General features: G+C 29.2%; 1 protein-coding gene and 1 long non-coding RNA gene across 2 annotated transcripts; one reads left to right on the top strand and one right to left on the bottom strand.

Moving 5' to 3' along the window:
* Window positions 1-1,523: 1,523 nt before the first annotated feature.
* LOC122514121 lies at window positions 1,524-1,897 on the bottom strand. The gene is made up of 2 exons (XR_006302946.1): window positions 1,645-1,897; window positions 1,524-1,574 (listed from the first exon to the last, which is right to left on the bottom strand). It is a non-coding gene; the product is annotated as an uncharacterized LOC122514121 (long non-coding RNA).
* A 2,164-nt stretch (window positions 1,898-4,061) lies between these two features.
* LOC122514120 (E3 ubiquitin-protein ligase AMFR-like) lies at window positions 4,062-27,112 on the top strand. Its single transcript, XM_043630780.1, has 8 exons — window positions 4,062-4,338; window positions 10,865-11,215; window positions 18,769-19,026; window positions 20,758-20,913; window positions 24,679-25,001; window positions 25,392-25,779; window positions 26,057-26,304; window positions 26,629-27,112. The coding sequence occupies exons 2-8, from the start codon at window positions 10,958-10,960 to the stop codon at window positions 26,939-26,941; spliced, it is 1,944 nt and encodes a 647-aa protein (XP_043486715.1). The 5' UTR covers window positions 4,062-4,338; window positions 10,865-10,957; the 3' UTR covers window positions 26,942-27,112.
* Window positions 27,113-27,235: the final 123 nt, after the last annotated feature.

The following is a 27,235-nucleotide window of genomic DNA, read 5'->3' as shown; positions in this document are numbered from 1 at the left end:
AACAGGAAAGTATGATTTAAAAAACATAACGAAAGGATAGCGCGTGCAACTTCCTCGAACATCATGTGATCCTGTTACAAAATTAAATTTTCGACAAAATTCCAAAATTTTCTCGATAATTGAGATTGTTAACAGGATAACATGATGTGCGAGGAGGTATCTCGATTTCGGATTTTTCCAAGAAATGACGTCATCAGAAATTCCAAGAAATGACGTCATTTCCAAGAATTTCGGATTTTTCCAAGAAATGACGTCATTTCCAAGAATTTTGGATGTTTCCAAGAAATGACGTCATTTCCAAGAATTTCAGATGACGTCATTTCTTGGAAAAGTCCGGAATTGAGATACCTCCTCGCACATCATGTGATCCTGTTACAAAATTAAATTTTCGACAAATTTCAAAGTTTTCCTAACAAAATTTCAAAGTTTTCTCGAAAATTGAGATTGTTAACAGGATCACATGATGTGCGAGGAGGTATCTCGATTTCGGACTTTTCCGAGAAATGACGTCATCAGAAATTCTTGGAAATGACGTCATTTCTTGGAAAAATCTAAAATTCTTGGAAGTGACGTCATTTCCTGGAAAAACCTGAAATTCTTAGAAATGACGTCATTTCTTGGAAAAATCCGAAATTCTTGGAAATGACGTCATTTCTCGGAAAAGTCCGAAATCGAGATACCTCCTAGCACATCATGTGATCCTGTTACAAAATTAAATTTTCGAAAAAATTTAAAAGTTTTCGACAAAATTCCAAAATTTTCTCGATAATTGAGATTGTTAACAGGATAACATGATGTGCGAGGAGGTATCTCGATTTCGGACTTTTCCGAGAAATGACGTCATTAGAAATTCTTGGAAATGACGTCATTTCTTGGAAAAATTAGAAATTCTAGGAAATGACGTCATTTCTTGGAAAAATCTGGGATTCTTGGAAATGACGTCATTTCTTGGAATTTCTGATGACGTCATTTCTTGGAAAAATCCAAAATCGAGATACCTCCTCGCACATCATGTGATCCTGTTAACAATCTCAATTTTCGAGAAAATTTTGAAATTTTGTCGAAAATTTAATTTTGTAACAGGATCACATGATGTGCGAGGAAGTGGCACGCGCCATCCTTTCGTTATGTGTTTTAAATTATACTTTTCTGTTCTTTAAATATCTTCATTTCTTAGAAAAAGGGAATTAGGAATGGTTTTTTGGTAATATAAATAATTCAACAAATTATTTGATTTAATTTAAGTATTTTATAAATTTGAATCTTGTACAGAAGTTTCTTTTACATTTCTTTAATGTAGATCTAATTTTTAACAAATAAGATATAATTTATAATAATTAATTAAAAAAACGTTGTACGTTGTTCTTAAACTGATGTGGTTGATCCATTGTGCGTGTTGATCCATTGAATGTCTTATAATTATCCTCCTAGTATCGGAAAACCTTAGAAAGAAGATAGAAATGGGTCCCATATTACGAAACTAAATTTCTCTGTGTTTCCTTATCTTCTTATTCTCAATTTTCTTCTTCTTCTTATGCCAGGAATAATCTTTGTCAGTTTTATTAGCTTTTTACCTAAGAGAGAAAAATATAGAAAGATTAGCAAACGAGAAGAAATAGAAAGTTTTTGGTAAAACAAACGAACTTTTTTTATGTACGGCTGATAATGTTAAAACATTTAGATAGTAAAGTACTGGTTTTATATACGGTAACTGTTTATTAACAGACTTCGCATTAACTCTATTATATTTTATTATTATTATTATATAGCGACAGTTGCATAATTCTTCTGAAGAAGATGTGCTGCTGCACCCTAAAATTAAAACGTCGATAATACGGTAAAAATAGATTTCTTTTTTTTTTTATTTACAATCAGTAACAGTAGAAATCTTAGAAAGATGATAAGAACCTTAACATTAAAACGATTCGTTAGATGTCAGGGAGTTTCGATATATCGCTAAACAATATTATCAATCGATTCATTCGTTCGTGAAGCTTCGTCGAGTACACGTCGGCGCATAACGCGTTAATCCTATCGCCATCTAACGTTTAAAATTTATCGACCAAACGTAGCAAGTTAAAAACCATTTCCGCACACTAGCGCCACCGAAGAGGATGCCGGCGCAATGAAGGAATGACTCAGACCGTGTCACGCCGCGCCATACACCGGTCGATTGATCGGGTGTCTTAGTTAAAATATCTATCTTTCTCTCCATGATCCGCGTACCATCGCGTAATAATACGTCAAATATATATTTGAAGTTATAAAACGGTGGTGATAAATCTAATTTAAATAGTTTCATTAGAAGTTTATCCAAAGTAATTTGTATACATAATATAATCATCGACGACGTTTGAAGAAGGAGGAAGAATATCAAAACGTATTATACACAAAATATATATATATATATACCATTATATATATACACGTAGTGTGTACGTTTATAAATGCATATAATAATTTCTTCGTTCTATTTTTCACACTAACACACACACATATTCGCTCGCTCGCTCACTCATCCACCCACTCGTTTGCTCTTCTTTTTATCTTTATCTCCTGCTATCATCTATTTTTCTACCTTCGTCTCTCTCTTTCTCTCTCTCTCTCTCTAGACATCCTGTCCTTTCTCTCCCCTCTCTCTCTCTTTCTTTTTCATCTGCACACGAGCAACGTTGACGACTCGTGCTATGCGGATACCCCCGATAACCAACCGCTACTACCGCGTCACATGGGGCGAGTCTCGTTCTCTCTAAGGGCGTCATATCGTCGTACAACGCGAACCCGTTAACACCCTATTAATTATCCTTAAATCATTCTTTTTCAACTATATCTCTGTAACAGTTGTTTAAAAAAAAAACAAAAATACAAACGGCAAAACACGACCAGGAACTCTCTTCCCCTTCTCCTTTCTCTCACTCACTTTCTCTCTCTCTCTCTCTATCTATCTATTTCTCTTACTCACTCTATCTCACTTTCATATTATTTCATAACGTCTTCCTATTCTCATCTCACTTTTGAACACGATCCTCTATCTATCTTTGTTTATCTTCATTAAAGTTTGCCAGCTTTGTTCTTCTTTCTTACACACACATATATATATATATATATATACACACACACACATACACCCTGGTACGAACTTTAATCGTTGCATCAAATACGAAATGAATTTACTCATATTTCTTATTCCATAACTTTAACTTTGTTTTAATCTAACTGTTAATTATTAATCTTATCTCTAATTCTTTTTTTTTTATCGTAACACTTATACCTCCTCTGTCTTACTCTAAACTCGTAAACTTTAATTCTCTTATACTACATTAAAATTAATCCAATTCTAATTTTCAGACTCTGTCCATTAGTCCAACTAAAATATTCATACTCTTGTTATACTAAAAACTTTAATTCTTATCTTATCTTCGAATCCAATTCTAAATTCTTACTCCGTCTCGTTAAAAGAAAAAGATAATCTAACTTTCAATTTTGATTCGCAATCTATTTCGCACACATACCTTCATTCTTATACTATCCAATTTAAAAAATTGTAATCGTAATCTTTAATTAATTCTAATTTCAATTTTTACAGTAACTCGAACTCTCGAATTTGTTAACTCTATCATTTGGTACAGTGTTTCATCGAAAATTCGAAAATATTCCAACTTGTCAGAGGTCTTACCTTAACTATAACTATATATATATACATATATACATATAACTATATGATACAAAATATTTATTTGTGTCTCCGTTCGTCTGTTCAGAGTGTCCTGTAGCGCGTGAGACCGTTATACTCGTTTATATATACATATATATATATATATTTATTTTCGTGGTAATATATAGTGGTAAATTGTGCGCGAAGTGAACCGTCCGGGAGATTAACAGAACACAGATAAACATTCGCGCGGGCGCGTACACACACATACACACACACATCATATAAATTATATATATATATTATTGTACATACATAAAAATACATATACATATATATATTTATATAATATACAGATAGATATATGTACACACATACAAACTGTGAGACGACTGCAACTGAAGAAGAAGAAGAAGAAGTAGAAGAAGTAAAAAGAATAAGAATAAGAATAAGAAGAAGTAGAAGGAGAAGAAGAAGAAACGTCGACGCGTCGTTGGCAGTGAACGACAACGACGACGACAACGACGACAACGACGAACAACGGTTAAAAGACGAAGACGAAGAACACGAGCACAAAAGATCGTTGGGATAATTGACGCTTATTCTCTTTTCTCGCTGGATGTTGTTGTCTATTCCACTTCAAATCTCATCTCGTTCGAAGGAAATACGAACTATTTTCAAGGGTGAGTCCATATCTTCGTTTCATCTTTCTCTATTTCTATTTTACCAACATACTTACACGCATGCATAACGTCTGTACACATACACTTATAGATTGGTAATATATACATATGTACTTTATTGGAACCTTGGTATTGGCCCAACCACGAATGGTCCACTTTGAAAATTCGCTCGATACGACTTTAAGGGACCTTTATCATCTACACACTCAAACATATACACACACATATATATATATATATATATATACTCTTACGTGAATTCGTACAAAATTTTTTCGTATTTCGTTCAGTTTTTGCTAATTATTCATCCCTTTTTGAATGAACTTTTCTTTCTTATTACTTTTGATTGATTTCTTTCTTTTTCTTTTTTTTTTTTTTTCTTATAAAAATATTTATTTAATTTCGTTATTTAACAAGGTAAAATATATTTGGCTCGTGTTAAGATTATCTGACCGTGATAGAATCATTTTTGTAACCGTGTTGGTTGCATACTTGCTTGTTAGGGGTTGAACATTTTCCAGATATTATAAGAGGATCTATAAGAGTGAGAAGATGTGTGTGTGTGTGTGTGTGAGAAAGAGTGAGAGAGGAAGAGGATAGATTGTGCGCATTGAACAACGGCGTACTCTCTTTGACACACATGCATATAAATATATGTATAAGTAAATATATGTGTTGATACGTTCACACTAGATGGACTTTCCGTGAAAATCGTTTGGGAGATTCCACCGGTTTCTCTTTATTCTTTTTTTTTTTTTTTACCTTAAAATATTTGATTATTCTACGTTTATTTTATTTTATCTTTTTATTTTATCAGTTTACATTACATTTTTAAATTAATTTCTTTTTAAACCGTTAGACTGAAGAATTAAATTAAAAAGATTCGTAGAGATGCACACATACACACATGAAGAATATATTTCATATATTATATAATTAATAATAATTCTATATAATTTCTTTTTGTTTTTATTTATATTAATTAATATTTTTCTTGCATACAAAAACTATATGCTTTTCCTTGATATAAATGTTATGTATGTATGTATGTATGTATGTATGTATGTTAAAAGTCTAGCTCATTCGTGGCCTTGAGCTATGCATGACACAAGTTAAACCCGTACTTAAACGCACAATTATAAAATAGATTTTTTCTTTTCTTTTTCTTTTTTTTTTTTTTTTTTTTTACACGCGAATAATACATTTATTTTTATGCTCTGTTAAAACACGTAAGAATCATTAGGACGAAGAAGTAAAATAAATTACGTGTAAAAAAAATAAAGTAATCATCTGAGTAAATATTATTTAACGATTTACCTTATTTATTATTGGCTCGAAAAAAAATTAACAGACGTTCATTTATGTAACTAAAATTGTATATGTATATATATTTCTTTTTTTTTTTTGTATATTAATTCACAGATAAAATATGCAATAGTTATACATTTACACGTATGTAGTTAAATTACGTATATCGTAATGATAAACAAATTTGTATCGTGTATATCTCATTCCCTCTTTATTTTATATATAAAATAAAAATAAACTACACAGGTGTGTGTGTGTGTGTGAGTGTGTGTGTGTGTGTGTGTGCACGCACATATTTAAATATAGAGTAGAAGTTATACAGTTACTTCGTTATTGAGTAATATGTTTGTCATAGATACACAAGTATCATTAGTTGATTATACATTATTTCTTATCACTACGTAACACAGTTAATTTAAAAGTATTCATACTTGAAAAAAAAAAACAAATATCATTTTTAATTATCGATGATATGAAAGAATTAGAATAAATTAATCAAATGATCGGTTGTTTCATTTTAATTGCAATTGATAATGCTCAGTGTAATGTTAATATTGTAACTGTTATTATTAAGATAATGATTACTTAAAATGGTAGTATTAATAATTTGTTTTTCTTATATTTTCTAGTAGTCAACAATTAAGTCATAGTTTATTATTAGATTCATTTTTCTAATTTATCTTATTCGTAATCCCGAATATATATATATATACATACGTATTTTCCTAATTTACATTTATACAAGTTACACGTACATAGATTATTTGTTAAATACATTTACGTATAGATCCCATATACGTGAATGTGTAATATAAACGAGTGAGTAGTATGTGCTCAACGGGTAGGAAAATTTTTCGTTTTCGTAGAATGTAGAACAGATAGAGAAAGAAAAAAAAAGATAAAGAAAGAAAGAAAGAAAGAAAGAAAGAGAAAACGATATGGTCTAGGAGTCGTGCAACTAAAAGTAGAAGAAACAAGAAGAAAAGAGAAAAGAGCCCCAGAGGTTTCTCTCCTTTCTTTCATTGCTGTGAGATTCGTTCTCTATTACGCGTTTCACGAGATACTTCTATCCATTACGTATGCATGTATGAGACGGCCTGATTTTCTTTTACCTTTTCGTCTCTCCAACAAGCTACTTTTTTCTTTTTTTTTTTTGTAGTATTTAGAAAAAGAACAAGACAGAAAAATAGAGAATTAAACGAAGTATATTAATTCGATTAATATTTTAAATTGTCTTTCGATATATCATTTTGTTTTATGTATATATACATATACATATACATATACGTATGCAATTATTTTTAAAATTGATAAGAATCGAAATGAAATAATAATTAATCGAAACTAGATAGAAGAATAGAATTCGTTTTGTCATCTATTATGTCAGAATATGTAAAATCAATTCGATTCGTCGTTTATTATTTCTCGTATTAAATTGAAATCAAATATAAATACAATACAATTATATTTCTGAAGTGATTTTTCAAATAGATTCGATTGAACCTTAAAAGTAATTAATTAAAATAAAATTAAGTTCACATATACTGGAAAATAATGTCGTATATATATATGTACATATATATATAATATATGTATATATTATTATAGGAAAAACTTTGTGGGTGTATATGTGTAAGTAGAAAAGAAGGAGAGGAGGAACCTTCTTGACCCACTGGCCGAATGAATAATGCCGGTAGTAAAACGTAGAACAAAAGTTTGCCTCGTAAAGAAAAAATCGATTAGCCTGAAGCACTTGGCTACCTGCCGTGTGAGAGTTAGAAATATTTTTCTCTCTCTTTCTCTCTCTCTCTCTCTCTCTTATTCATTCAGGAGAGAAAAAACTAGTGATTCGATTAACATTTTTTTGTCCTTCAGACTCGCGAAACACGATAGCTAGCCTTAGGGTTAAAAGAATGGTAAAAATGAAACGGGACGAGGCCGTTGGCTTTCAATCATCGAAAAGTATATAACATGTAATATTATAGTATTACTATACACACATATATATATAAATAATTTGAAAAAATAAATTTGCAAAATATCACACAATTTATACAACGTTTCTGGATTAATTACAATTTGTAGAAACAAAGTTATTGAATTTGACGTATTATAAAATATATCATTAATAATAAATGAATAAAGTGACGAATATAAAAAAGAAAGTTCGATTGATATAATAAATTGAATGAAAATTTATCTGAACAAACGTTTAACTTAAAACTTTGAAAGAAGAATTAAATCCCCGTATAAATTCAAAGTCTCCTACACTGTTCCACTTTCTACAATCCAATTCTTGAATTTTTTTATTTCGTTAATAGGAACTTCCCTTGTCATGAAACATATTAGTAGTATTATTTCAAAGGTCGTCATCCCATATAATGAAAGCGAAACGCCTTCCATACTTACTTACTTATCATCCTCACGATTATATCCTCTAACAAATCAAACTTCGTTCATTTCTTTTATGAAACGTATGAAATGATACATATTCATGATTATTAATTATGTCTATAAAGTATCGAGAAATTTAATTATTAAATAAATAGAATTCTTCGTGTTGTGTTGTTTAATCTTGTCAACTTTTTGTGACCATTTTACAATAGATAAATATTTTAACGAGTTTTTTGAGTGTTTGTCAACTTCCAAGGATCCTAAACAAAATAAAAACGTAATAAAAATGTGCATATAGATACACACGCACGCACAAACACACATATATATACGCATGCATTCCACTATGTGCATTTATATTTTTTCCAGCACGTTTTTTCCTCGCTTAATAGCAACCAGTGCGTACGTGTTATGATATATATAGAAAATAAATAAGCTACTTAACATCCGCATTCACGTTTAGTATGATTCTTTAATTATATCATAATGTCTTATCTTTCCGGTTGCAGTGATATTTTTATAGAATGATTATGCTAATTGAAAAAAAAAAACAACATTAAATGCTTGCGCGTTTCTTTTTTTTTTTTGTTATTTTAATTGAGATGATATAATTAGAGTCAATTTTTTTCTAAATAAATCGAATAATTGAATTTTTTTAAATTCTATTACGATCAATAGGGATCACTTGATCTTGTTATAATTAATTATGTATAATTTTATTTAAAACAGAACTGTTTATTATATGCAAAATATATATATATATAAAAATATTATTAGATAACCAAAAGAAAATTCATATCATTTTTAGATTTACGTACCGTTTATCTATAGCGAATAAACGTGTATAGTTTTAGTACTCATTTTATGTTTCTTTTTCCACGAATAAATCTTTATCTTTTATTTTATTTGTTTTCTTTTTGAAAAAATATTTGAACGAAATCATTTACGCGGAATAACGATCTAAAAAAAAAAAAGAAAAGAAAAATAAAATACTTCATAAGAGTTACAGAACGCTTTCGTAACAAATAAGTAGACTAAAAATAATGTTTTCTTGGCCTTCACGATCATCACATTTTTGGCTCAATCGAGAAATTATAAAACTGAATTTTAATGAAGAATTTGCTGCAAAGAAAAAAAACAAAAAAGAAAGAAAAAAAAAAACTCATATTTATTCATGATTTCATTTCATTTTCTATACGAGGAATAATAAGATAAATATTATTTTAGATAACCAAAAGAATTATATGAATTTAATGAATTTTTCTCTGACCAATTATACGAATATTATGTGTCTAATGTAATTATAAACAAATGTATTATCCTAGAACTCGTTAGAATTGTTTGTAGATCTTTAAATACCCCTATTATTTTATTAAACTATTCTCGTAACCATTCTTAAAGATTATCGTGTTTTTTAATAGGATACTTAATATAACGAGGTCAACAATATGCATTTATATATTCTTAGAATAAAATACTTTGGAAGTGTTATCTTTTTTTCTTCTATTTCTTTTCATTCACCTATTGACATAATTGTTAGTCATGTCTATTTAACAATATATTTTTGTAATCATGAATTTGCAATATAGTTCTGATTAATTTCTTTCAAAATATAAATTAAATACGTTTGACTCACGTAATAATATTTATTCAAATTCTACATATAGACGTTTGGAAATCTATTTAATATTCTCTTTTTATTGTTGTTTTTCTTTTTTTCTTTTTGTATAACTGTTGCAGTTTTTTTTTATATATATATATATAATTCTCTTAACCTATTTTATACAGCACATAAATGTTTTTCTACATTCATTCAAGAAATTCAAAGTATTTAGCTGAATCTAGAAAGAAGATCACCTTTTAAAAGATATATTTTTCAATATTTTCTTTCGATAAACTATATCTGTTAAAATGTTTTTAAAAGAAAAATAAAATAAAGTCATCAAACGTTCTCAATTTTGATTTTCCATCGGTGCACCAGCAGCAGCAGCAGCAGCAGCGGCAGCGTTTATTTATTTATTTTTTCATTTATTTCTTTTTTAATACACAACCCTTCTTCATATGTCCGATCGTGACATCGTTCTATTTATTCAAAAATTCAAAACTCTCTAGGAAATATAAAAATCGTTTAATTTGAAATAGAAACCCACATTCTATCCCCTATCCCCTTAAGAATAAAAAAGTAATTAGTTTTCTCGACATTGCATCTTTTTGATTTTTGTTTTATCGTTAATTAATTTCGTTTTCTTTTTTCCAAACACGTAAAAAAAGATATTAAACTAAACAAATATTATATTATTGAGTTGCGCGTTCAACAATCATTAGGAAATTTTTGATTAAATGACTATTAGCGTTTTACTTAAAAAAAAAGTTAATTTGTTTGAATCATTTGCGACACCTTTATTCATACATATGCATGTACATTACGTTCTTTGCATGCACAAAGTATAAGTAGAGCATTCGCGTGTATAATAAATTTTTATATTAAAATTAAATGAATTTTATACTAATTGAAACAGAATGTAAAAAAACAAAATAATGATTAACAATTTAAAGAATACATTTGCATATAATCACAATATTTTATTATTATTATTATTATTATTATTATCATCATCAAGTAACTCGATCTAATTTATTTTAATTTGATAAAAAGATAAAAGAATAGAATCTCAAATGAAAAATATTCGCGATGGGGTGTACGAGATCCCTGATATATTTTTTTGTTTCTTTTATAGAAAAATAAAACGCACGCCAATTGTCGTAGGAAATAAAAATGAGATCTATTAATTAAAAAATGTTTGTTATTACTTTTTGTTTACAGATAAATTAAATTCTCGTAGAATCGAGCAGGAAGAAGAAGAAGAAGAAGAAGAAAAAGAAAAAGAAGAAAATAGTGAAAACAAATAACGCGAACATGCCGATGGAATTTTTAGATCGAATACCCGTACCCAATTTAAGAGTTTACACGAGCCTAAGTTTCGCTGTACTCTCTTGTTCCGTTTATTATGCCGCCCAAGTCGTAAAGGATCCAGCATGGAGAACAAATCATACTAGCATAGTCGAGGGCATCACCGATGTAATCGAAAATGGCACAACAACTTCTCCAAGAAGTATTGGTATGCACTTCAAAGAGTTAATGGCCTTCATGGTACAGGATCCTGGTTGCATTTGGGTGAGTCCCACATGTCATTATTAAATCGTCAAGATTCAAACTTGCAAACAAATTTTGGCTATTTTCTTTTCTTTCTTTCTTTCTTTTTTTCTTTTTAATTTAATTTGTTCCGGTAACGAAAGTTTTCATTAACGTAATAATCGCATAATTTATGATAATGTATAATTTTCACAAAATATTCGCGTTATAAATATGTGAATAATAAGTGCAGAACACATCTCTGTAATAAAATGTTAAATGTATTTTATTTTATTTAATTTTTTTTGTCTTTCGTTCAAACGTTTATTTTGAAATGTGTATTACGTTAGTTAAGTATGAAGTAGCTGCGATTACATAAGTATATACTTGTAGTGTCAGTTCCGAGTATAATTGCAATACGAAGTAAAAAATTCAACAACTTTCTAATAGAGTTCATTTTCGAATATGCATGGATAGTTATTGATAAATTATTAGGGTCTTTTTTTTTTTGTTTTCTCTTTCAATTAGGTGTTAAATTCGCATCTACGGATTTAACAACATAATGATATATAATAAAGCGTTAAATAGAATTCGTAAGAAAGGGAAAAGAAACTTTGTCGGAATTGATTTCTATTTTTTGCATATTTTTGAATCTATTCGCGAGAAAGAAATAGAAAGAAAGAAAACAAAAGTTCACCATACTAAGTGTTTTTAATTATTTATTATCCTGTATTCTATTTTTATATTTCAATCATCGTGCTTGCTTTTTCTTTTTCCTACTCTTCATCTAAATATATTTATGTATTCTTCATTTTATATTTCTTTAATTACAATTCAGTGTAGTATAGATATCCGAATATAATATCGGATTTCTTAAGATATTCATTTTAATTAAAATAAAATCTTATTCGTATATAATATTTAAAACGCGTATAATTAATAAATACGAAAAAATATACTTAAGAAACAAAAATTGGCCTTTGCAATTGCCACAAGTTTATTATTATTATTAAAATTTGTCACACGAATGAGAAGAGAGATAAATAAAATAATAAAAAAAAAATAAAAATCATATACGTTAAATAAAATGATGAAAATGTTGCACATGCTAATGCAATATATCTTTCTAGATAAAATCTAATCTATGAGATATTACGTATATATTATTTGTATAATATTTGTTAGTTTAAAAAAGAAATAAAATATATGTAATATATAAATGTGATAAAAAATGAAATGTGATAAAATGGGAAATAATAAGAGAAAAAAAAGAAGAAAAAGAAAAAAAGGAGAGATTGAAATATCTAGGAAAATTGTTCTCCCAGTTTCTATTAAATGATATCTTCTTTGGAAAATAATAATCACGCTTAATCTCTCGTTCATGAGAGTGTGAGAATGTGTAGAGTATAGTGAAGAAGAAGGGGGGCTGAGAAGCGTCGTGCGAAAATCGATGCTCGACCATGACCCGGGAAAATCGATGTTGCGCCGAGTCGTGGCGAGTCGACCCAGACAAGACTTAACCAATGCTATATCTCCTTTATTATATTGCCTATAGATACTTTCGTTCATTGGTTAATCTTATCTCTCTACCATTTTTATATACATTTTCGTTTTTTTCTTCTTTTTTTTTTTATTTTTCTTTTCTTTTCCTTCTTTCCCGTCCAATTAAGAAAATTTTTCACGCGTACTCGTTGGAAACAAGAAAAAAAAAGATAAAATATAATAAAATAATAATAATAATAATAATAATAATAAAAACGTGTTGCGTAAAATTTCCAACAATACTATAAACACACCGTTGTATCACATTTTCAAAGATTAAACGTTACAAAATTGGAGACAATATTATTATAATATATTAATGATAATTTAATATTATTATATATTCTAATTTATACAGATTTAATCCTCGAATGTGATACAACAAATAATATTTCTTACACCAAATCGTTATATGCAAAATAATTTAGAAAATAATTTTCAATAATTTGCGTAGATCCTGAAAAATTAAGGATAACAGAGAATGATGAAATAAATTACAGACATCATAAATTCTATGTAATATTCATCGGTGAATCGAGAATTGTATAACGTATAAATATGAATTAGGAATAAATATGAGATTATTCGCGAATTGTAAGGAAAAAAAAAGTGATTTATCATAGTGTTTGTGTTTAACATAAGACCGACTAGTCGATTCGTTATGCGTCAAGTTGCATCACGCTCTCCATTCGGGAGACTACTATACACATATACATACCTAAACACATAGAACGGTGTCTCTGCCACGTAATCCGTTTGACGTTCTTGATAAACGTCGATCGTCTAACTAATCTCGGTTGTTAGAGGTTGACGAACGCCGAATACGAACGCGTGCCGAATAAACATTCCTTTTTATGCAACACCAATGATAATGCAACATTTAAATTAGATAATATTCAATTGAATGACTTTAACATCAAATTTATTGACTCGAGATATTTGTTTATTCATTTTTTATTTTGTATTAATTCAACAATCAATTCTGAACGTTCAATAATATTAGATTGAAATTTGTAAATGGGATTACGATTATAATAAGTCGATAGTTATTATCGTTTTCGTACGTATTATTATCTTTTTATTTTCTTCGCGCGTGTGTCGAATATTTTTCGCGTTATTTTTATCTGCGCGTAGCGATAAAAATGAGGTTTAGGTTTTTTTTTTTTGTTTTTTTCTTTTATATTTTCGTTCTCTTAAATTTGTGCAAAGAATTTGATGTAGAATATACGTGTGGTAATAATTTCGTATTACAATTCTCTATTCATTATGATATAATAATTCAGTATTATACAGTCTAATGATGTTAGAATAGAAAGTATGATAAAAAAAATTGTGATAATAATTATGAAAGTCATTATAAAATCGTAAATCATGTAATATATCTTTTTACGAGATATTTAAAAAGTGAAATAACTAAATGAATAAAAATCGTTCCTTGTAAATATCGATTTATTGTTAAATCACTTGCACTTTCAATTATGGTCGCGTGTGCCATTGATGTAATCGTTTTATTTTATATAGTAAGAACAAAACAAAAATGGAATGTTACGATTCCTTTATACTACTGCATACGTATAAATAAAGTAGACGTAGAGAAATTCGGTCAGAAAAACGAACCGGTTTGTCGGGTTTTACCATGAGAGAGTAGTAAGTCCCCTCTCGCAAAATTTAAGACCCTCGGGGCTTAACGGCAAACGTTTGGTAGGCCTAGGTCAAACTGTGGATAGTATGTTAAGTCATAAATAATAAAGATACTTAGAGAAAGTCTAAATTTACCTAATCAATTTCCTGGTTCTTGCTTTTTTTTCTTCTTTTTTTCTTTCACTGCATGAAATAATGATTAATCGACGAATTTTGTTGTCTTTGGTTAACTGTTAAATATTTTAACTATTAAGTTCAACAAATAACAGGACGAAGTCCTAATAAAAAGAAGAAGAAGAAGAAGAAGTTCAATAATTTGTTTGATCGGTAATATTTCAACGATTTTATTATATGAAAATCAGATATGTCAGTCTTTGACGATTAAAATATTCTAAACATACAAAATATTGTAAATTATTTGGAAATTAAAAAGAAATAAATAAATGTTAGATTAATTTAGTGTATATCATCGAGACGTGATATATATATTTTCGAAGGTTAACACGTACTATCGATTGTCCCGTTGCACCCTTTTACGCATCGAGCCGCAATATCGCGTGGCGTCTTCGCGAATGAAAATGCACGCGCGCGCGCATTCTTATATTTCTACGTGTATATATATATTCTACATATATGCTCACAGTTTCATTTTTCTAAATTTTTTGAATTTCTTTTATCTCATACATGTAATCATAAATAATTTGAAGATAAATCTTATCACAATCTACGTTGAAACATTTAATGTGACATATTAATTTACCATTTTTTATAATAATTACGATTTAAAAAGATACGTACAATCGAAATAAAAATGTTGCTCTCCGATATTATGGTCGATTAAAATAGAAAAGATATTCCCATAAATTATTTTCCAACAATAATAATATTAGTTATTGACGATTATTGAAAGGAATTTTCAGTAAACAAGTTTGAATAAAAATATCCGTGATATTATATTTGATTGAAATTGACTAATCATAATAATCGGATGCAATAAACGAAATGAAAGTAACGTTTAAAGAAAATATTTACAAAATTGTATCCAACGATGTAAGGAGAAGTCGAGTGTTATTTTCTTATTGGAGTAACGATGACGTACATATATATATCAGGTATATAAACACGTAATACCAAAGAGATATACAGAAGTATATAGTAGTGTTGCATAGTAAAGTTCTTGCGGAACGGTCGTAGAACGATTGGCAGTGGGCGTAATGCCAACGATACTAACTAAAGTATCTACGTATCTTGCGTATTTAAATTTTAGAACATCGAACTTAGCAACACAAAAACCACAAAGAATACGATTATGATTAAATGAACATTCATTCCTTTTATATACTTCCTACTTTTAATCGGGATATATAATAAAAATATAATAATAATAATAAGAAGACTGGTCAAACCTGTTTCATCAATGATTACCTAATAACGACACAACCAAATATTTATTACAAACCAATAATTTATTATTTCAAGTTATCTTATTATGATTTTCGAATGACAAGCACGATTCTTAATACATCATGTAATCTAAGAGGAAAAAGAAAAAAAAGAAAATTTATGCATATCATTCTTCCATATAACTATATTTAACTACACCTACATAGTGTGTGCACGTTTAACATTGAGTTTCTTGTTCCAATCTTTTGTTATTAACGCGAAGGAAAAAGTAATCTTCGTAGTTGCAACAAAAATAGTCGACTTCGAGATAGGAGGAGTAACTACTAGCACAATAGTAGTAGTTACTCATGTAATAATCTATAAGCCTTTGTTTGCAAATGTGTGCATGTGTGTGTGCTTGTATGTTCATTCGTTCGTTCGTATTCAATGTTCCTTTGGATTTTGTGGATTAAATTTGTATTATTTATAAAAGATATCTTAATAGTTAACAATTATTTTTTGTAATTAATTATAGGAAAATATGTAAATGAAATAAATAATAAGAAAATAATGATAATCTACTTTTATTTTATCGGTTATTATAATCAAGTTCGAGTAAGTTTTATGGTATGAATGATACTTCAGAATGTCTAACAAAGTTAATAATAAACAAAAGATATCGAGAAACTTGAAATGATGTTCGTTGATGTTTGAAGAAGTAATCGTTAAGTATATTGTGGCCTATAAAAGCGGTACCAGAAAACCGCATTGCGTCAGTAACATTACGAAATTCGTTTTAGTTTTAAGTTATTATGTCGAAATGATATTGTGTTCAATTGTTGAGAAAATCTAAATCATTTTATTCCCATAATATATCTCAATGCAGGTATTATAACCGCATTGCGTCATTTATAATACTACTTAAATTTCGTTTCGGATTAAAGTTACTATCTTCAAATAATATTTTAAAATTCTATTGTACCAACAACGTGTGTGTAGAATCAAAATTATTTTATTGTCGTAATATCTTTCGTTGCAGATTATTAAAACCGCATTGCGCCAATCACAATATCGTTTTGATCATAATATTTGTACTTTTAATTTATCTGCGATTTTACGAATATAAAAACATCATTTAGAATTCCTTTTTGCATTTTATTATAATGTTTTTCATGCGTGCGAATTCAAAGAATTTTTCTCTTCTTTTTTTAATCTAATCAGCTAACACGTTTTATTTTATTTTTCTTATTTTTTTTTTTTTTTATATAACGCGAATAACTTATTGCGTTTAGAATAAATTTAAATTGTGGGTTTTTTTTTCTTCCTTTTCCTTATGAAAATATTAACCTTACGAACACGTATAGGAATAATTTTACACAATTTATGTCTCTAGGTTCGTGCGAAGATGTTTAAAAATAAAATATTTCAAAAAACGGGGGGAAGGGGAAAAGCGAAACTCGAAATTTACCACAATGATCCCCGAATATTTAACATACATAATATTAATATGTATATTTGACGGATCAACCAGTTTTTTTTAACAACATTTTTTTCTTGAGATTTTAATCTTGCAATTAGAAACATTTCGAGAAGACGTTTCAAGGCCGTTCGAGATATTTATTTCTTCTCTTAATATTACAAATTGTTCGATCGGATGAAATTGACTTCGATTTAAATTACATTTGTCAAGATTTTCTTTTTCCTCTTCTTTTTATTTTCTTTTATTTTTGTTTTCTACTTTTAAACATAAGAGATTCCACTGTACGTAATCTTCCTACTATGTAGTTACTTTTTTCTTCTTTCTATCTTAATTATCTTTACTTAATCTATTCCGTGTAAATTATCATTGTTCGATGAATTCGATGAAAAGAAAAAATGAGAAGGAAGTTAAAATCGTTCGGTTGAAAGAGAGAGAGAGAGAGAGAGAAAAAGAAAAGAAATAGGAAATAGAATACCAAAATGAAGTTGTACGTTATAATAATCGTCGCGTGCAACAACGCGAGAAAATGATTGAATAACTGAAGGAAAATAAAAATGAAAATAAAAAAAAAAAAAAAAATTCTCTTTTTGATTTACCATTGGAAGAAACAAAACGAAATTACGAATATTTTGATAAAGGATTAACTTTGTTCGCGGAATAAATATGCGTATGTTAAAACATGAAAATTGTAATAGTATGACAAAAATATTGTTAGATTAAATTTCCGCATATTTCAAATATAACCAGCCACAAAAATAAGAGAAAATAACTAAAGGTATCTAGAATTAGATGTCCTTTCGAATAAAATTCTGTCATTTGGCAACGTATCGTTAGGCGTCGGTTAGTCATTTTGACGCGTTAATGTTTTATAAGCTTTGCCAAGTTAATCGTTAGTATTACTGACCTTCAATCGATTGATTCAAGTATTATTGTCACACGAAATCGAATACTTTTCTTTAAATTTTTATTACAATTTCTACATTACGTACGTACGTACGTATCTACACATATGTATGCATTTACATATGTATGCATTTACATGTGTATGCATATACGTGTGTAGTACATATATATCCAATCGATTCGAGAATACTTGTTACAAATTTCGAATAAGAACGAACGTTTCATGCTTCGTTTTTCTCGTTAATGAACACTTTAAAAAAATCGTTAGATTTTTTGTTTTCCTCTTAATTGGCTAAATTGTTATTATTGTTAATCGATATCGAATCGTAGGAGATAAATTTTACAAATGATTATTACGTTTTCGTACGTTGTTCTCATTATTTATCATCTCTACGTTTATTTAATATAATCATTATATTTTATTTGAAAAAAAAATCGAATATTTGTATCGTCTATATTGTTCTCTATCTACTTGACATATTATTATAATTTTATACGTATTATTTTCCCGTTATTAGGTTGACAATAATTTGAAGAAGTAATAGAAATACAATTCTTCTCTATAAAATTATTGGATTTATTTCATTTTATTAACAAAGATCTCATCATAAAAGTTATTTCAACCCTTTTTGTTTTTCTATTACAGACTTTGATAAACATGGCTTACTGCGTACTGATACTTCTTGGAAAATCAGTTCAAAAACTAGTTTTCGGTGAGCTACGGGTTTCCGAGAGGCAACATCTAAAAGACAAATTTTGGAATTTCGTCTTTTACAAATTCATATTCGTTTTTGGCGTGCTCAACGTACAATACATGGACGAGGTTGTACTTTGGTGTGCATGGTTTACCGCTCTTGGATTTCTAAGCTTGCTCAGTCAACTTTGCAAGGATCGATTCGAATACGTGAGTATCTAAATACAAATATTTTAATTAATTCAAAATTAATAAATAGAAAAAAGAAAATAACAGGGAGGGAAAAATAGAATCCGAATCCGTCATCCGAAGATCTTTAACGACCGATCAATCATTCCTTAGCACGAAAAAAAAATAATAAATTACAACTAAGATATATTTTAATTGTTAAGGTTGGTTGTTAATCAATAAAGTTGGCACAACTTGCTACATTCTCTCACACACGAGTCCTTGAATGTTTCTTTTTAACGACGAACGCAGCCAGTTTTTATTTCTTTTTTCTTCCTATTCCTCGTCTATGTGAATGTGTATAAGTATAGGAAAGTACACCATTAAAACCAGGTTTCGCTCGATATAATAATAAACATGCGTGTAAAATTGTGTGAGAATTAAGTGAGCGTGTACTCGCGTATTACATACATACATACATACATACATACATAATTACATACGTGTACAAATAATTACACATATGTAAGTATATGTAATTGTATACTCGCGAACATTTTACGGTAAGAGACACAATCGCTTACGTGGATTAGATAACTTAGAAAGTCGAGTACTGTATCGTGTTTAGTTTCTTTGTTTATCGTACAACTAGAAAATTTAAATGATGCTTTATTATTATTATCATTATGTATTATTATGTATTATAAAAAGTTTGTATTTTTTTAAATATGTTTCCATATATGATTAATTTATGATATAATTATATACTCGATAAAATGGAGAAGATAGTAACCTTCAAATTAATTGACTGTTTAATTATCATTTTTATAGAATATTATTTTTAACAACTGTCGTATTTAATTGCGTTACTTATATGAATAAAATTACAAATATCACAATTTAACATTAAACGATTTCATATAAATCACAATCAATTGATTTTCTCGTAATATTCGTTCTATGTTCTATGAAACATGATATAATCAAAAAATAATATGAAAAATAAATCGAATAGTTCAAATAAAATTGTCCATCGACAAAACTGTCTATGAAAACGTTTTAATATAAAAAAAAGAAAAAAAATAGATTGATCTCTCGAATTGATTAAAAAAAAAAAAAAAGATAAGATCGATGAGGATTTATCGGAGGTAAAAAGAAGTTGTGAACTATCTTACGAAAAGAATCTAGCGTATGTTTGAGTAGATTCATCGATCTTCGGGTTTATAATCAGCTTTTGTATATATCTCGATGATGGCAAACGCAAGCGTTCTTTTAAATGCCACTAACTATACTATAGCACTCCGAGGAACGCAGTTTTCCGTTACGCAACCAAGTTAAGATCCGCGTAATCCCGTTAAGTTAATCCAATAGAGATAACGAGGTTACTGGATAGAGACCTGCCAAAGCACAATCGTAACCCGTTCGTTGCATCTTTTTTTCTTCGAGGGGATAACAATACGAAATAATTAAACCCCCCCCTCCCACCCCCCAAAAATAAGTAATACAAATGATCGATTTAACAATGAAACGAATATACGTATGGGGAAATTATTTGTTAAAGTGTTAAACGTCATTTTCGAATTGAGATTAGATTTTTCCTTTTGCAAATATTTTCTTCTCTCATATTATAATATTTAATAAGATTAAAAGGTGCAACGTGTGGGTGTTCAAGGATGATTAAAAATATTTGAACTTTTACTTTTATGTAAATCAGCAAGAAACCCCTTTTGGGAGCTTGTAACCTTGATATCATTTCCATTTATTTGGTTACAGTTATCCTTTTCTCCTACCACACCAGGATGGAGTCACGCTCGACTTCTTGGACTTTTGGCAGCAATTCTAGCACTTTCTGCATTTATGCTCCTATTGTGCACCGCTGCAGTCTTCTTTTTGGTGACCTTCAATACTTTTGCCTTCATGGCAGCAGAGGTGAGTTATGGTTACGATCCAATTACTTTTCGATATATAAATTGTTTCAATTTCGACAAACATGTTATAAACACGTTTAAAGGTTTCGTATAAACTTATTCAACAAAATCACTTAAATTTGTTCACGCATGTTACATTGCATTTATTATTATTATTATTATTATTATTATCATGTAAAAGAAACTTTAAATTATTATCTCGTAATTTAACGCCCACGCACATATATTTCAAATTAAAGCAAATTTCATATTGTATGAAATATTACAAATGAAATTTGTGCTTATTTGTTGTTTCATCCCTTAAAACATCATATGTTAAATATTAATAATGTTTATTATTTTATAATTCTACAAACACAGAGGCATCCGTTTTAAGTTTACATTGAATCAGATTAATAATATTAATATTATTGTTAAATATAATTTTGTGCAACCGCGTGCATTTGATAATTGGACAAGCATATATTGCAAAAGATTAAACATATAATAATCTAATATCTCGATGATACGATTCATTTGTGTCAAACAAAAAAGGATACATTTTATCGGGATTATTAATAAACATCTGATGAATGAATATTTCAATAATCTAACGTTGTTGGATGTTACGAAAGATAAAACAAAAGTTAAAACTTCCTTCAGCGTTTATTATTTGACGTCTTTGAAATCTAAATTATGATCATAATACCCGTGATACATAATCCAATAATTTCTCTTTAAACCTTCCTCCCCCCTTCACCCCCCCTCTCTCTATCTCTTGTTCTCTCTGTCGTTGATTCTCAAAGCATTTAAAAGTCACGAAAGTTTATTACTAAGTTTTCACACCTACTGTAAAACGAAGAAGAAACATTTCGGATTTTCTTTCAGATAAAAGATAAGAGAGATGAAAATGGCAAGTAATCTCTTTTCTAAAAAGGGTTACATAATGCGGAATAAGTCAAAAGTTTATTCTCTAAGGTCAAAAGTTTTTCTTAGATCACTTTACAAATTTACGATTCTCTTTTTGACTATTATTTTTCTCCCTCAAACTTCTTACGCTTTTAATTGGACTTGCAATTCTGCGAGATAAATTTTGTACTTTTATAATTCGAAAGGGGAAAAAAATTAGCCTGAATCTTTCTTTCTTTCTTTCTTTTTTCTTCTCTCTCTCTCTCTCTAAATGTTACTCGATTATTTAAACTGGATAACAATTTTCTACATGTTTAAAAACTTTTGATTCATTCTGTACACCTTGCACGTACGCGTAAATACGTATCTACGTATAGGTTTGTGAATGTAAAATTAAAGGTGTTCATTAAATAAATCAAGGTGAATGCTTTAGATACATTCTTGATACTGATTCCTTTCATTACTTGGCAAAGAAACTTCGAAGAATATATATCGTAAAAACCAACAACGTAAAACTTTCCTTTTCATATTTGATTGCGAGAATTTTCTAAGAAAGTAATTTGAAGAAATCTTCTCTTCCTTATCTACCTTTCTAATCATTTTATCTTAGAAATGATTATGTTTCTTTTCTTCTTCTTTAATAAATCACTTAATTCCTATTTCACGTAATACTTCGAAACTTATCGTATATGAGAAAAACAATCATTGAAACGTTAATTAATTATTGCATGCAAATTATGTTTATCATCAACGCATACAAAAAGGTCAAAAACATTTTATAATTACGATTGTATACGTGTGTATATAAATATATATACAAAAGTCCCGTTACTCTCGTTATACCGAAAGATTTTTTTCCCTCTCTCTTTCTTCATACTGCATTCGTTCTTCTGACGTTTATTTTTCTTTTCTACGTATTCCCTTTTAAACACTTGTAACATTTAAATTTCATTATTTCTGATCACAAATATTGCAAGAGATAGAACAACTTCTTTATTATTATCCAATATTTTGATTTAAAAATTTAGAAAAGATTTAATTCATTTTCCGAATTACTTACTCTCTCGAGAATTATTCGATATTTTATTATTTACAAATAATATGAAATATTAAAATATATGAAATATAATTCAATTAAAATAACGATCATCCATCCACTCGACTACACATCTTTCCATTTGTCTATACTTCCAAAATTTTACATATCAAATATTAAAGAATAATAATCGTGTTATACTGTACAAAGAATTATTTGTGAATAATTAAAGATTTCAAAGAACGATAAGCTGCTTGACTAGAACCTACGAATTAACATCGAAGGAATGGGTTTTAACGAGCAAGAGAAAGGTCTCGGTCAACAACCCGTACCTAGTTACATTTTTTATTACTTTTTATCCTTGTGTATCTCTATCTCTCTCTCTCTCCTTCTTTCTTTTTTTGAAAGATACACGTCTCTTCATTTCTATTACTCTTCACTTAGCTTCTAGAAACTTTCCACTTCTGTTTCAATTGCAGTGACCGCAATAGTGCAATCCATTTCCAATAATTCTCGATATTTTCTTCCAATTAAGGATCGATCATTCGAACTTGATTATTATACTTCTCGATATCTCGATAAGTTTTTCTCTATAAAATTTCGATTGGTCAATCCTTTCTTAGTTACTTTAAATTACGTCAATGTTTATAAAATTGCATAACAACTTTTTGTCGTTAACATTTTTTCCACAAGTTTATTCTAATGTAAGATATATATATATATATATAAAGTTTTTATTTTGAATATATATCCTTATATCATAATTCATTTATTCATTTGTAAAATTATACGACGAGTAGTATAAAATTGTATCGCAGCCAATGACGCGTATTCGGTTTTAATATTAGAAATGTTTCTTATATGTTAGAAACATACGGTGATATTTAAATCAAGGAAAATTAAAATGGAAAAAAAATCACTGGCAACGTGTTATCAGCATGCAAAAATATATCGTTTGCCGTTAACATCAAAATATATTTTCCATTGAATGAAATCAAATTATGTAATGATTAGAATACAAACAATACTAATTAAATACAAACAATACTAATTAAATCAACGAACAAGCAAGTAATTATTGGAAGAAATATCGAAAGAAAAATAATCCTACTTAAATTAGATTATTCAAATATGGTATTTTGTATTAATGTAATACTTTGAAATGTACATACTCAAAGTTTCATTACATACTTTGGAGTAGGCACTTATGTACATATACAGATACGTGTTATAGTGCTATTCTGCACTCTCGACAACGACAACGACGACGACGACGACGACGACGTAGATTATTCATAAACTCAACGTAACGTTGAATGGACGAAAGTTTATTCAGAAGTTCTTTACCACGTGTTCTTCGTCGTTCGATATGCTCGCGTATAGTTTCTTTTTTCGCGATTGCGTTGTGTCGTTATTATTTTTCCTTTTTTCTTCTTTTTTTCATTTATATCGGCCACGTCAGATAAACAGCTGATAAAATATTACTCTTATCTCTTTCTTTTCCTTTTACTTTATTTCCTTTCTTCAATAAATATTTATTTTTCGCTTTAATTTGAACAATTGCAGCACGTGTAACCGTCGAGAAAGTTATCGGAAAGGTTCGAGAATTTATCGTCTACAACCTTCCTCGTAATTTAATATTCCTTTAATTAAAAGAAAAAATAAATACACAAATGTGCAAATGATACGAATATAAGTAATATGTTTGTCCAATAATTTGAAACCAAAATTGTATTACTACTCCGTTAAATGTTATCAAATAATTTCAAATATCAAATTCATATATTATACTCGATAATAGAAAAACAAAAATTAAATAATTATTAACAATGATTGTTTTAGTGTATATTATTGGCAGTCCGTACTATTCACGTCATGTTGCGTTATGTGATTCACCTGTATGACACACGCGGAGCCGGTACGTCTTCTCAACGTTCATGGGACAAACGTGGACCCTTGACCTATTACACGGATTTGACGTCAGAACTGACTGCATTGGCCGTTGATTTCTGTCATCACATTCACATGCTACTTTGGAGTAACATTTTCCTCAGCATGGCATCCCTGGTCATATGTATGCAACTACGTTATCTGTTTTACGAGATCCAACGAAGAATTACTAAACATAGGAACTATCTTGCTGTACTAAGTCACATGGAACAAAAGTATGCACTTACATTTTGTATATATGTTATTTTTTTTCTTTTTATAATAATAATAAATAGAAAAAAATTCGTTAGAAATAGTAACCACTCGTTGGGCAACGCCCGAAACCATTTGGGACAAATTTTGAATAGATTTGCTGTATACAAAAATTGAATAAGAAGCACGAAAAGTTCTTAATAATTTTATTCTATTTATTATTTATAGTTCGATCGATATCTCTCGACTGACACTTACTTAAAGGCACCCTTTATACAGATATCTTTATCCCTTTTACTAATACTTCCCTTCTTTCTTTTTTTATCTACTTAACAGAAATCAAATTCAATCTCAAAACTCATGCAATCAACGAATAAAATAATTGTTAATAAATAAAATATTATTTATTTCAGTTACCCAATGGCAACGCAAGACGAATTGGCAGATAATTCAGACAACTGTGCAATATGTTGGGAAAAAATGGAATCGGCTCGTAAGTTACCTTGTGGACATTTGTTCCACAATTCTTGTCTGCAATCATGGTTGGAACAGGACACTTCCTGTCCTACATGTAGGTTGGCACTTAGTATGCAAGCCAACCATAGGGAGAGTTCACCTGAATTACCGTTAGAACCACAAACGCCAACAAGAAGGAACGATAATCATTTCTTCCATTTCGACGGATCCCGATATGTTTCTTGGCTACCAAGTTTTTCTGTTGAAGTATCGCACAATCGTGTACGCGGTAATATTTTCACCTCGACTCATAGTAATTCTCAAATGGATGCAATGGCTAGACAGGTGAGTAGTAGTACGAAAAATTCATTCTAAACATTATAGAATTAAACTGAACAACAATTTGGAAAAATGTGTGTTATCAAAATTTACACCAAGAGAGTCTATGAAATTATTCAAATTTTCTAATTAATTGTAAAAAATCACGAACGTTTAATCAAAGCGAATTATGATTTCAATTAAAGATGACAATGCGTTATCTTCATATCTGTTTACATTTTCATTAAGAAAACAGCATCAATATTACATAATCGATAAATCCTAATGAAAATTATATTTGCAGGTACAACAGCTCTTTCCACATTATCCGCACAATATGATATTGGAAGATCTGAGAATTACACGATCTGTCGAATGGACCATCGAAAACATACTAGACGGTGTGTTGACTTTACCTCATCACTTGATCGAGGAACCACAAGCAGAATTCGTCTCGCAAACGCAAACGCAAACGTCCACGGCACACATCGTTCCCACTCCTACGATCCAAAACACTTCAGATCCAAGGCTTGACATTCCTATAGCTGATAGGTAAATGTCTTATCAATTTTTAATTGAATTAATACTTTATATTTTTTCTATTATCAATTGATAAGAGTAATATATTATACACAGATGAACCCGAAATGTATTTAAACGATGCATTTAAATATTCATAATATAAAAAACAATTTGTTTTTACAGATATTCAAACCTCTAATGCGAATTGCAAAATCTAATAATGTTTTCACACAGAAAAGGAATAACAAATGGAAAAATCTAAATACGTTTAACTGATCCTAATGAAACTAATACGATTTCCATCCATCCTATTACATTTATATTTTACTAAGAAGAATAAATTGTATTTTTTAGCGGAGAAGAACCATCCAATCTCGGCGGACGTTTTTCAAAATCATCGATCGAAAGGGAATTAATTCTTCAACGTCGAAAGGAACATATGCGGATGACGGCACGTAGAAAGTATCTCGAGAAATACCGAAAAGATTCATTGTCGACATCACCGTTTGCATCATCACCGTCGTTGTCATCCTCGTCGTCATCGTCATCGTCGTCGTCATCGACAAATGAAGAAGAAACACCAATCGTAACAACAACGACAACGACGACGACAACGACGACGAGTTTGCAAGATGATGGATATGTTGTTGATGAAACTATGTCTTAGAAAACGGGCAAATTCATTTAACGGATTTATCTTTTGGAGAAGCAGATCAAAGAGATTGGGGAGAGATTTATACTTGACAGGAGTTAAACTCTCCGTAAAAAAGATAATATATAAAGCAGATAATTAGCTTTGTCTCTCCGATTGATGAGAGAGAAAGAAAGATAAGAGAAAGAGAAAGAGAAAGAAAGAAGTGGGACACACATACGAAATGTAATGAAATGAGATGAGAAACGAGACGTGTGTCTATGTAACAGGATTCTTAACCGCACGGTCGATTGGGAAATTTCTAAATTG

Source organism: Polistes fuscatus, unplaced genomic scaffold (assembly GCF_010416935.1).
Source record: "Polistes fuscatus isolate 324 unplaced genomic scaffold, CU_Pfus_HIC Scaffold14, whole genome shotgun sequence".
Lineage (NCBI taxonomy): Eukaryota > Metazoa > Arthropoda > Insecta > Hymenoptera > Vespidae > Polistes > Polistes fuscatus.
Note: the sequence above shows the minus strand (reverse complement) of the source record. Positions and strands in the feature narration are given on the sequence as shown.

What these genes read in the sequence shown, in the direction of transcription:
- LOC122514120 (XM_043630780.1), top strand. Translation starts at nt 10,958, where the DNA reads ATGCCGATGGAATTTTTAGATCGAATACCCGTACCCAATTTAAGAGTT. An exon ending in CTAAGTCACATGGAACAAAA is followed by an intron (nt 25,002 to 25,391) that starts GTATGCACTTAC and finishes TATTTATTTCAG; the next exon opens with TTACCCAATGGCAACGCAAG. An exon ending in TGGATGCAATGGCTAGACAG is followed by an intron (nt 25,780 to 26,056) that starts GTGAGTAGTAGT and finishes TTATATTTGCAG; the next exon opens with GTACAACAGCTCTTTCCACA.